Here is a 12,894-nt window from a genome sequence, read left to right as displayed (position 1 = left end):
GAGAAGAGTGGGGGAGTCGACGGGAGAGTGTCTCCCGTCAACATCGCGTAGTGTGAACCCCGTGATAAGTAGATCTAAGCTACGTCAACTTGAGTTACGCTATTCACGTAACTCAAATTGCCTAGCTTAGATCGACTTTTCCTTGTAGTGTAGACAAGGCCTTGGTCTCTATCTCTGGCCCTGTCTGATCAGGACATCACTTGGGATTAGGACAAAGAGGGTCTGGTGATCCAAGAGATGGTGGGTGGCAGCCATAATGGCGAAGCTTGCTCCAGTGGCCTCAATCTGTTCTTCCATCTTTTCCCCAAAAAGGGAGTGATGCATTGAATAGCTTGTCGAATCATTATTTCATTGGCCTATTAGGCCTAATATTTGACACACCAATATTGATTCATTAATTTCCAGATTCACATTTTCTTGTTTACCAAGCATGATCTTAACACATTCCTTGAGTTACCTCAGTAGGCCTTTTTGTTTGGATTGATTCAGTTTTTCTGCCTCTCTTGTACCTTTTCCCATCAACATTTGTTGTTATAGATTATTGTGACATTTTATGAACTTTCATATACTTTTTACAGTTGAGCTCACAATTAGGGTAAATTTATAGGCCTAATTATCAGAACATAATGCTCTCTTTATGAAACTATTCCACCTAGGATTAGAATCATAGAATCATAGAATATCAGGGTTGGAAGGGACCCCAGAAGGTCATCTAGTCCAACCCCCTGCTCAAAGCAGGACCAAGTCCCAGTTAAATCATCCCAGCTAGGGCTTTGTCAAGCCTGACCTTAAAAACCTCTAAGGAAGGAGATTCTACCACCTCCCTAGGTAACGCATTCCAGTGTTTCACCACCCTCTTAGTGAAAAAGTTTTTCCTAATATCCAATCTAAACCTCCCCCATTGCAACTTGAGACCATTACTCCTCGTTCTGTCATCTGCTACCATTGAGAACAGTCTAGAGCCATCCTCTTTGAAACCCCCTTTCAGGTAGTTGAAAGCAGCTATCAAATCCCCCCTCATTCTTCTCTTCTGCAGACTAAACAATCCCAGCTCCCTCAGCCTCTCCTCATAAGTCATGTGCTCTAGACCCCTAATCATTTTCGTTGCCCTTCGTTGTACTCTTTCCAATTTATCCACATCCTTCCTGTAGTGTGGGGCCCAAAACTGGACACAGTACTCCAGATGAGGCCTCACCAGTGTCGAATAGAGGGGAACGATCACGTCCCTCGATCTGCTCGCTATGCCCCTACTTATACAACCCAAAATGCCATTGGCCTTCTTGGCAACAAGGGCACACTGCTGACTCATATCCAGCTTCTCGTCCACTGTCACCCCTAGGTCCTTTTCCGCAGAACTGCTGCCGAGCCATTCGGTCCCTAGTCTGTAGCGGTGCATTGGATTCTTCCATCCTAAGTGCAGGACCCTGCATTTATCCTTATTGAACCTCATTAGATTTCTTTTGGCCCAATCCTCCAATTTGTCTAGGTCCTTCTGTATCCTATCCCTCCCCTCCAGCGTATCTACCACTCCTCCCAGTTTGGTATCATCCGCAAATTTGCTGAGAGTGCAATCCACACCATCCTCCAGATCATTTATGAAGATATTGAACAAAACGGGCCCCAGGACCGACCCCTGGGGCACTCCACTTGACACCGGCTGCCAACTAGACATGGAGCCATTGATCACTACCCGTTGAGCCCGACAATCTAGCCAGCTTTCTACCCACCTTATAGTGCATTCATCCAGCCCATACTTCCTTAACTTGCTGACAAGAATGCTGTGGGAGACCGTGTCAAAAGCTTTGCTAAAGTCAAGAAACAATACATCCACTGCTTTCCCTTCATCCACAGAACCAGTAATCTCATCATAAAAGGCGATTAGATTAGTCAGGCATGACCTTCCCTTGGTGAATCCATGCTGACTGTTCCTGATCACTTTCCTCTCCTCTAAGTGCTTCAGGATTGATTCTTTGAGGACCTGCTCCATGATTTTTCCAGGGACTGAGGTTAGGCTGACCGGCCTGTAGTTCCCAGGATCCTCCTTCTTCCCTTTTTTAAAGATGGGCACTACATTAGCCTTTTTCCAGTCATCCGGGACTTCCCCCGTTCGCCACGAGTTTTCAAAGATAATGGCCAAGGGCTCTGCAATCACAGCCGCCAATTCCTTCAGCACTCTCGGATGCAATTCGTCCGGCCCCATGGACTTGTGCACGTCCAGCTTTTCTAAATAGTCCCTAATCACCTCTATCTCTACAGAGGGCTGGCCATCTCTTCCCCATTTTGTGTTGCCCAGCACAGCAGTCTGGGAGCTGACCTTGTTAGTGAAAACAGAGGCAAAAAAAGCATTGAGTACATTAGCTTTTTCCACATCCTCTGTCACTAGCTTGCCTCCCTCATTCAGTAAGGGGCCCACACTTTCCTTGGCTTTCTTCTTGTTGCCAACATACCTGAAGAAACCCTTCTTGTTACTCTTGACATCTCTTGCTAGCTGCAGCTCCAGGTGCGATTTGGCCCTCCTGATATCTTTCCTACATGCCCGAGCAATATTTTTATACTCTTCCCTGGTCATATGTCCAAGCTTCCACTTCTTGTAAGCTTCTTTTTTATGTTTAAGATCCGCTAGGATTTCACCATTAAGCCAAGCTGGTCGCCTGCCATATTTACTATTCTTTCGAGTCATCGGGATGGTTTGTCCCTGTAACCTCAACAGGGATTCCTTGAAATACAGCCAGCTCTCCTGGACTCCCTTCCCTTTCATGTTAGTCCCCCAGGGGATCCTGGCCATCTGTTCCCTGAGGGAGTCAAAGTCTGCTTTCCTGAAGTCCAGGGTCCGTATCCTGCTGCTTACCTTTCTTCCCTGCGTCAGGATCCTGAACTCAACCAACTCATGGTCACTGCCTCCCAGATTCCCATCCACTTTTGCTTCCCCCACTAATTCTACCCGGTTTGTGAGCAGCAGGTCAAGAAAAGCGCTCCCCCTAGTTGGCTCCCCTAGCACTTGCACCAGGAAATTGTCCCCTACGCTTTCCAAAAACTTCCTGGATTGTCTATGCACCGCTGTATTGCTCTCCCAGCAGATATCAGGAAAATTAAAGTCACCCATGAGAATCAGGGCATGCGATCTAGTAGCTTCCGTGAGTTGCCGGAAGAAAGCCTCATCCACCTCATCCCCCTGGTCCGGTGGTCTATAGCAGACTCCCACCATGACATCACTCTTGTTGCACACACTTCTAAACTTAATCCAGAGACACTCAGGTTTTTCCACAGTTTCGTACCGGAGCTCTGAGCAGTCATACTGCTCCCTTACATACAGTGCTACTCCCCCACCTTTTCTGCCCTGCCTGTCCTTCCTGAACAGTTTATAACCATCCATGACTGTACTCCAGTCATGTGAGTTATCCCACCAAGTCTCTGTTATTCCAATCACGTCATAATTCCTTGACATCACCAGGACCTCCAGTTCTCCCTGCTTGTTTCCAAGGCTTTGTGCATTTGTATATAAGCACTTGAGATAACCTGTTGATCGCCCCTCATTCCCAGTATGAGGCAGGAGCCCTCCCCTCACAGACCTTCCTGCCTGTGCTTCCTCCCGGTATCCCGCTTTCCCACTTACCTCAGGGCTTTGGTCTCCTTCCCCCGGTGAACCTAGTTTAAAGCCCTCCTCACTAGGTTAGCCAGCCTGCTGGCAAAGATGTTCTTCCCTCTCTTCGTAAGATGGAGCCCGTCTCTGCCCAGCACTCCTCCTTCATGGAACACCATCCCATGGTCAAAGAATCCAAAGCCTTCTCTCCGACACCACCTGCGTAGCCATTCGTTGACCTCCACGATTCGACGGTCCCTTCCCAGGCCTTTTCCTTCCACGGGGAGGATGGACGAGAACACCACTTGCGCCTCCAACTCCTTTATTCTTCTTCCCAGAGCCACGTAGTCCGCAGTGATCCGCTCAAGGTCATTCTTGGCAGTATCATTGGTGCCCACGTGGAGAAGCAGGAAGGGGTAGCGATCCGAGGGCTTGATGAGTCTCGGCAGTCTCTCCGTCACATCACGAATCTTAGCCCCTGGCAAGCAGCAGACTTCTCGGTTTTCCCGGTCAGGGCGGCAGATAGATGACTCAGTCCCCCGGAGGAGAGAGTCCCCGACCACCACCACCCGCCTTCTCCTCTTGGGAGTGGTGGTCGTGGAACCCCCAACCTCAGGACATCGCATCTCATGCCTCCCAACCAGCGGAGTCTCCTTCCGCTTTCTCCCCCCAGACATATCATCTGGTCCACTCTCCGCATTGGTACCTGTGGAGAGAACATGAAAGCGGTTAGTTACCTGTGTCTGTGTTACTGGAACCCGGACATTCCGCTTACCTCTTCTGGAGGTCACATGTTGCCAAGCTTCTTCACTGGCCTCTTGGCTCCTCTGTGCAACCTGCTCTACATCTTTAGAGCTTTGTGCCCCTAGAAGGCTATCCTGAGTTTGGTCCAGAAAATCCTCAGTCTCTCGGATACAACGCAGGGTCGTTACCTGTTGCTCCAGACCTTCAATCTTCTCTTCCAATATGGAGACCAGCTTGCACTTTGTACAGACAAAGTCGCTTCTGTCCTGTGGAAGAAAGACAAACATGGCACATCCAGTGCAGGTCACAACAGCTGAATCCCCCCCTTCCATATCACCTACCTACTATGAGCTTCCTCAGAGACGTTGGCAAGATGTAAGCCTCACTGGGCTCACTCCAGGCGAACTCCCAGGCAAACTCCTGCTGTGAGCTGCTCTGCTGTCCCCGCTGCTCCGCTGGTTCGCGAGGCTCTGGCTATTTTTAAACAGCCAGGCTTCCCTGACGCAAACACACAGACACCCTAATGCCCGCCCCCTGCAGGCTAGCAGCCAATCAGACACTCACTCAGGCTCCCTCCCAGCAAACACACGCTCGGATACTTCCTCAGCAAGCAAACACACACACTCGGATACTTACCAGTCCCAGGCAAACTCCTGCTGTGAGCTGCTCTGCTGTCCCCGCTGCTCCGCTGGTTCGCTGCCGCTCCGCTGGTTCGCGAGGCTCTGGCTATTTTTAAACAGCCAGGCTTCCCTGACGCAAACACACAGACACCCTAATGCCCGCCCCCTGCAGGCTAGCAGCCAATCAGACACTCACTCAGGCTCCCTCCCAGCAAACACACGCTCGGATACTTCCTCAGCAAGCAAACACACACACTCGGATACTTACCAGTCCCAGGCAAACTCCTGCTGTGAGCTGCTCTGCTGTCCCCGCTGCTCCGCTGGTTCGCTGCCGCTCAGCTGGTTCGCGAGGCTCCGGCTATTTTTAAACAGCCAGGCTTCCCTGACGCAAACACACAGACACCCTAATGCCCGCCCCCTGCAGGCTAGCAGCCAGATTGGAAGCTTATTCATAAAATCAGTTACAAAGTTTAAGCATATAGGAAAAAAAAAAAGAAAAGAAAAAGGTGCTCAGTTATAATTTAAGGTTTGCAAATTCCTTATCCCAAAATTGGGATTTACAAATCTTACTTGAGCAGATATTACAAACATTACAACTTTACCTTTCAGATATTAACAAAACTTAAGAATTTACAACTCATTTCATTTGTAGCTAAAAGAAAACTTAAAACTGCTGCAATTATGTGTTTGTAAGATGTTTAGAAACAAGCCATCTCTTGTCTCTTCTTTGGTTGTAGGCCCAGAATGGGTAAGTATGGCAAAACTTCCCCCCTCTTTTGCCACTTACACAATTAAAGCTAAAAGAAAAGGAGTACTTGTGACACCTTAGAGACTAACAAATTTATTAGAGCATAAGCTTTCGTGAGCTACAGCTCACTTCAGCTTATGCTCTAATAAATTTGTTCGTCTCTAAGGTGCCACAAGTATTCCTTTTCTTTTTGCAAATACAGACTAACACGGCTGCTACTCTGAAACAATTAAAGCTGTTCATTTATGCAAACCATGAAAATTTCATGCACTAGTGGGTAAGCTTGCTTATGCGGTGGGGGGAACTTCAGCTCTGATGGCGTTCTTACCCAGGTGTGTTGCTGCCTACTTTAAAAAGAAGCAACAAAATTATGTTGTTTTGGAGCCACTTTGGCATTCCTGCAACGCTTCCAATACACAAAGGCTTTAAATTCACAGGCATTTTTAGTCTGATAGACATTGCCCACCTGTTTTACTATTAATATTTGTGAGGACAACATTGCTATTGTGGCAACTTAACCCATTCTGGGAGTCTAACTTACAACGCTAGCACAGTGCTGTCTTACATGCAGAGAACAACAACAAAAATCATTGACAAAAACAAAACCACCAGAAAACTGCAAAAAAAACAAAAGGAAAAACACAACGGGGAAAAATATTGCAAAAACATAAAACAACAACAAAAATCACAAAGTTTGGTGTTGCAGCAGCCCTTGGCTCTGTTGCTTTGAGATTAAATTCATAGTCAATGCAATAGCAGCCCTGAATTAAGCTAGTATTTTGTGAATAAGAGGATTATCTAAAATGTTATTTCAGTAAATGTCTTCTATAGCAGTTTAACCTTCAACAATTTAAAACATTTAATTTTATCTTTTTGCTTTCTCTTAAAAATACCTTTTCATTAAATCAGCAAAATTATTACCAATCACACAAAGTGCAAACCTCATGTCATAACCATACAGCTAAGGGTAGCTAAGAATTCCTCCTTACCTGTACGGGGTTAAGAAGCTCAAATAACCTGGTTGGCGCCTGACCAAAAGGACCAATGGGAAAGAAGATACTTTCAAATCTGAGCGGGGAGGCTTTGTGTGTGCTTTTTGTTTTTGTGTGTTTTCTGGGGAAGGAGAAAAGCATCAAGTCAGAAAACTTTCTCCTAAAATCATCTTAAAATGAGTCTCAGTATTGCAAAAAGAGTAAGTAAATAAGGCAAGGCCCCACCTACATCCCAAGGAAAAACTTAGTGTTGACACCTGAAATTTTTTCTTGGGATGTAGGTGAGGCCTTGCCTTATTTACTTACTCTTTTTGCGATACTGAGACTCATTTTAAGATGATTTTAGGAGAAGGAGTTTTCTGACCTGATGCTTCTCTGCTTCCCCAGAGAACACACAAAAACAAAGAGCACAAACAAAGCCTCTCTCTTCTCCCCCGCCCCGATTTGAAAGTATCTTCTTTCCCTGTTGGTCCTTTTGGTCAGACGCCAACCAGGTTATTTGAGCTTCTTAACCCCTTACAGGTCAGGAGGAATTCTAGGCTACCCTTAGCTGTACGGTTATGACATTTCAAAATAAAAGAATAAAAAGAAACCAAAAGCATTTGTTAAAAAGATTATTGAACAATTAAAAACTTAAAAAAGACAGACCTTACTTGCTTTAAAGCTAAAATATTAATAGTTTGCTTTTCACGCTTACCTCAAAGAAGCGCAACACGTTTGTTTTAAACTAACTTTGAAATTTCTTGTTTGCCAAGATGCAAGTTTCGGAGCATGTATTAATCCTTCAGGCCCCACACTGCAGCGCCAGAAATGTTGCATTAGATGGAATATATGGGCCAAAGGTGTTTTTAATATAACCCAATCACAGTCCAACATTAAACAGTGTTAAAAAAGGTCTGGGGTTTGGTATACGGAGACCGCAGCTTGCTTAGTATCATGGCACAAACACCATTAAATATCCTTTAAACTTTAAATAAGCATGGAAGAAATCCAGACTGGGTTTTGCAATAACATACCAACTAGGTTAAAGTAATCTTGAATATGTGAATTTAGCCCACCACAATAAGGAAATTAAGGTCAAGATTTTCAAATATGCCTAATGATTTTTTCTTTTCTTTTTGGTTGCCCAATATGAGACATCTTAAAGGATTTTCAGGGGGCTGGTATGCAGCACTTTCTGACATTAAGGCTGCTTTTTAAGGGGAGTCAACTTTAGCACTCAACGGTTGAGACACCCAAAATCACTTATTCCTTCGAAAATCTTGGCCTAAGGATAAAAATTTCTAATCTGTTCTTAACATACCTAGATGATGGTAGATACGTCAGAATCTTCTGTACCATGTCTACTATAATATTTAATGAGAAGAGTGTGTTAGGAAAGCTGAGGAATTACACAATGATTGAACTTCTTTTGACCCTGTATCTGAAAGTAATAATAATACCTCCCACTTTCATGCCATCTCTAGAATTTATTGTTCCACAAATATGAACTGATTAAGGCTCTTAAAACTCCTCTGGGGTACATAAATGTTGTTGTTCATCTTTTAAGGTGAACCAGAGACACAACAGGGGTCATACACTGTCAATGTTAGAGCAGGGTTTAGAATCCAGGTTTCTCAACTTCACATCTGTGTTGTATCCACTAGACAATTCTGTCTCTGAAACAAAGTTTCACTTAAAGATGTTCTGGGAGACAGAACAAAGATTTTCCTTGCCTTAAACTTAACATATTTAACTTCTCATTGTTGATTCTTTGTGGAGGTTTTCATTTACCTTAAATTTACATCATTTCGTTAGATAGTCTATGCAAACGTACGTTTTATTTTCTTAACTTCTCTGTCTTATTTCATTTCTGAAGACTAGCTTGGCTTGATGCAGAAACTTCAAGGAGGATGAAGGAACTAACGGAATTCAGTAGAGAAGAAATGGAGAAAATACAAAAATTGAGGTAATTATCCAGTTTAAAAGTGTGATGCACAGAAGCAGATTTGGTAGCAGATCTCTCACATAGCCCTGTTTTCTTACAGTGGTTTTATGTTCTTTTGTCACATCAGATTTTCACTAAAATGCATCATCACTTTTTTTTGTTTGTTTAAATAGGTCAGAAGGTGCTTCTCCTACACAGCTGGCAGACAAGGTGGAAAAAGCAGTTCGGGAGCATTTGGAACCTCTCTTGGATAAAGCACAGGTAATGCAATCAAAGCTTATTTTGACATTTTGAAGAGTCTCTTAGATTTATAAATATTTGTAATGGGGAAAGCAAATGGTAGGTCGCCTTAATTTGGTTAGCGAAAAACATATCCAAAATTTTTCACCCAATCCAAACAATTTTAGACATTCATTTGCAGAATATTTTTCTTCTCAGTGTGGTCCTTGACTGAAAAATTTGGATTAAATTTGCCATATCTGCAGTAAATTAATGTTTTTTCTGTTATCTTGTGGCCAAGCAGATAAACTGGAACATAGTTTTGAATAACTATGAGCATTCCATGTTCAATATTACTGGTGTTGCTCAGAGTATATTAGGAATTCATGTTATATCTTTCCTTAATAACATAATGAATTTGTGCTAATACAGTATAAAAAGTATTTTATAAACATTAACATATTTCTGTTTCATTAGAAGGTCAGTCTTTCTTTGGAAACAAACACTCGTTTGAAGGAGTCTTCATTTATAAACAAACTGTCATCCCAGGCTGCTGAAAAAGTATGTTCTGTTTGGATATAATGGAGTAAAGCTGTTCAAAATGCGTGATGATGTTTTCTCTTGTATATGACCTGAAAAGGATAGGACATTAGATTTGTTTTCCTAAATTGTAGCTTATAATAGAATGACCTCTTTAATTAGGATGTTGATTATAGAAACGTTTTTGTCAGTTGACGAGCTATTGTGTTTTAAATATACGAAGTGTGAATTCATTAAACATGGAGAAAATAGATATTAAGTATTTTTTTTAAAAAAGCAAAATCATTTTCAGAAAATTAGTGTATAAGGCTATTATAAAAAGAAAAGGAGTACTTGTGGCACCTTAGAGACTAACAAATTTATTAGAGCATAAGCTTTCGTGAGCTACAGCTCACTTCATCGGATGCATTATAGACATCCTTTCTATGTATAGTATTTGATCCAAAATATTTCACACTCTAAGGAAATGTTAGAAAAAGTAATTGAGATATAGACAGGTATAGCTAGGAAAATAGCCCTGTTAGAGCAAAGTTATCCAGCTAAATGGTCAAGCTAAGAAGACATAATTGAGATTTACTTCGGCTCTGATCCTACAAACACACATGAGTAAAGTTAAGCACGTCTGTAAGTGTTTGCATGATTGTGTTTTAGTTCAAGTTCTGTGGATTCCTACGGGATTCCTGAATTTGGGGAGTGAATGGATCAACTGTCCTAAATTTGAGGGCCTGATCCTTCAGCATGCTGAGCTCCCTCAACTCCCATTGGCTTGAGTGATACCTTTTTATAGGGTCCTGTACATGCTGAATTAATTTTACTAGCTTGGCTTACTGTATGTGTGAAAGAAAAGTATTAAGAATGTAATTAGATTTGCATTAAAGGAAGCAGTTGAAAGAAATGACAGCCCATTTATCAAAGCTAATAACTGCTTTTAGAAACTTTAATTGTAGACATACATTTGAACTGTGTGTGTGTGTGTGTGTGTGTGTGTGTGTGCGTGCGCACAAAGCCAGTTCAAATGTATGTCTATAATTAAAGTGTGTGTGTGGTTTTTATATATATATAAAATATTAGAGTGTGTATGATATACAAGTTTTGGGGGTTTTGTATCTGTAGGCTGCATCCCATGCAGATATGCTGAGTGAGAAGTTATTGGATGATCTTTTGGAAGATACAGCTCAGGAACTCTGGAATATGGAGCAACACAAGAAGATGCAAGCTGAGGCTGTAGCCATGCATGACAGTCCTAGTCTGGAAACAATGCTGCAAAGAATGGAAGAAATCGAAGTAAGCATGTGTCTAAGTGTTAGTTGTTTGCCACATTGTCACCTTGTACATCTGTCCATACTTTACAGCCTGAGCTGGTACATTGTTTTTTTTTTTTAAGCAAGGTCTTACTGGGCCAGAACTTGGACGGAAGGCCTTGAAGGAGTGTCTACATGTAGCAGAAAGTAGAACCGTTGATTCTATATGTGACACTTTCCCTCTGAGTCAGTACTGGACCAGTGGTCATGGAATAAGAGTAAGGATAGTCCAGTGATTAAGGGGCTAACTTTGGAGTTGGAAGACATGGGTTTCCTGCTTCATCACACTTCCTGTGTTTCTGTGCCTCAGTTCCTCATCTGTACAGTGAGGATAATAATTCAATAATTGTGAGGTCTCAGATATTACAGATATAGTGGCTATCTAACTACGTAAGAGAGAGAAAGTCCAAGAATGGTGCTAATGATGCTCCCTGAGGTGTCTCTTTTAGAGTGAGATGACTTATTGAAGTCAATGGAACAACTCTTCTGAGTAACTGCTCACCAGTGAGAGTAAGGGTTTACAAGATGTTCCATAGTGTGTAAGCTAAACTGCTGTATCTCCAACTTATGGTCAATTTCACATAACAAAGAAAGTAGAAATGAGCCTGGAACCAGAAGCTACTCAAAGCAATTGAAGAAGAATATCTGTAAATGTAGCTACATGAAAAATACAGCTATATTACAAGTAAAGGTAAGGGGACTTACAGACTGGCTATAGGCCCTGATCCTGCAAACACTTATGCACTTGGTAAAATTTAGTGCAGTGAGTAGCCCCATTTATTTCAGTGGGACTATTCATTGTATTAAATGTTTGTAGGATCTGAGCCATAGGATGTACAATCTGCAATCAATCTGCCATACTGGCATTGTGCTTTTTTGAGACTTACAATGCTGTACTTCAATCAAGATATTTCCATAAAGATTATTTTTTCTGTCTCTATTATATTTAAGAATGGTAGTGGGGGGTGGAAGATTTATATCATGACCAAAATGAGTCATTGTTTGCTTCTCCATCAAGCTATCAACAGCACAGTTGAACTGATTAAATATCTGTTGGTTGATTTTAATTTTGTAAATTTTTAAAAAAGAGATACCAAGATGCTGTTCGCAGGAGATTTAATCAGATTGTCTATGCTGATTCGGAGTTCTGGGCACAGGAAGAGAAAAGGGGTAAGTGCTGGCTTTTCTTTTCTTTTTTTTTTTCTTTTCTTTTCTTTAATACAATTTCTTTTTGCTGCAGTCTCTATCTTAAATGTTAACATCTCCTAAACAAAATTAGTAGATTAGATTTGATAATATTAATCAGATAGCACCCATTTGGACTTAAGTATGTTACAAACACTATATCAAAAGGAATGTTTACAAACTTGCTTTAAAAATTAATATCTAAAAGCAGGAGAGGCTTACTGAGAAGCTTGCAAGCTAAAGTACCAGTCCTACAATTGGATTGATTTGAATGGATCTGATTTAAGTCACTGAAGCAGCATTTGGATGCAAGAGTCTGCCTGTATGATCCAGTTGCAGGACTAGGGCCTGAGTCTTAACAGGGGATGTTTGATGTTGATTTAAGTGAAGTTTGGTTTCTTCTTTCTTCCAGTTATTCTTTGAAAAAAATGTAATTGATTTTTTTTTTCTTAGTAGCACCGATACTCTTTCCCTTTCTTCTTCTCAGTGTGGGTGAAACTTGCAATCTGCTATGCACAAAGTCTTAGGAAATAGGTTCCTCCAGTCCTCCCACAACTCAGCAATAGCAACCACAACCTATGGGCTACAATAGCATGTGTTTTGCCTCAGGTCCTGGCCCTAACACTCTCTTCATTCCAGCCTAATTTGAACAAGAACAGAGCCAATCTCTCCAGTGTGTAAGAGGTGTGGAGATCCCCATTATGTGATGGTTTCTCCAAGCCCTCTTTCCCAACCCCTCCCACACCATGTACTATTGTGCTAACATGGCATGGAAGATAGGAATTTACCCTGTTGTTGTTGTTATAACACATGGATCGGCAACCTTTGGCATGCAGCCTGCCAGGGTAAGCCCCCTGGCGGGCCGGGCCAGTTTGTTTACCTGCTGCATCCGCATTGGCCTGAAGCAGCGAACCGCGGCCAGTGGGAGCTGCGATCAGCCGAACCTGTTGACGCGGCAGGTTTTTCCACCAAATGCATCCGATGAAGTGAGCTGTAGCTCACGAAAGCTTATGCTCTAATAAATTTGTTAGTCTCTAA

At 42.4% G+C, this 12,894-nt stretch overlaps 1 protein-coding gene across 19 annotated transcripts in view; it reads left to right on the top strand.

Annotated features, from left to right (window-relative positions):
• The window catches only part of KIAA0753 (KIAA0753 ortholog), a 41,542-nt gene that overhangs the window by 16,470 nt on the left and 12,178 nt on the right, over nucleotides 1-12,894 (top strand). For 18 of the 19 annotated variants that reach the window (XM_043499248.1, XM_038375330.2, XM_043499245.1 and 15 more), the window contains 5 exons: nucleotides 8,543-8,632; nucleotides 8,785-8,872; nucleotides 9,308-9,391; nucleotides 10,484-10,654; nucleotides 11,760-11,841. In XM_043499248.1, the coding sequence (XP_043355183.1) occupies nucleotides 8,543-8,632; nucleotides 8,785-8,872; nucleotides 9,308-9,391; nucleotides 10,484-10,654; nucleotides 11,760-11,841 (515 nt within the window). Of the gene's footprint in view, nucleotides 1-8,542; nucleotides 8,633-8,784; nucleotides 8,873-9,307; nucleotides 9,392-10,483; nucleotides 10,655-10,758; nucleotides 10,890-11,759; nucleotides 11,842-12,894 lie in introns of those variants that run through there. The other variant, XR_006276152.1, reaches the window with a different exon arrangement.

Source organism: Dermochelys coriacea, chromosome 17 (genome assembly GCF_009764565.3).
Source record: "Dermochelys coriacea isolate rDerCor1 chromosome 17, rDerCor1.pri.v4, whole genome shotgun sequence".
Classification (NCBI taxonomy): domain Eukaryota; kingdom Metazoa; phylum Chordata; order Testudines; family Dermochelyidae; genus Dermochelys; species Dermochelys coriacea.
Note: the sequence above shows the minus strand (reverse complement) of the source record. Positions and strands in the feature narration are given on the sequence as shown.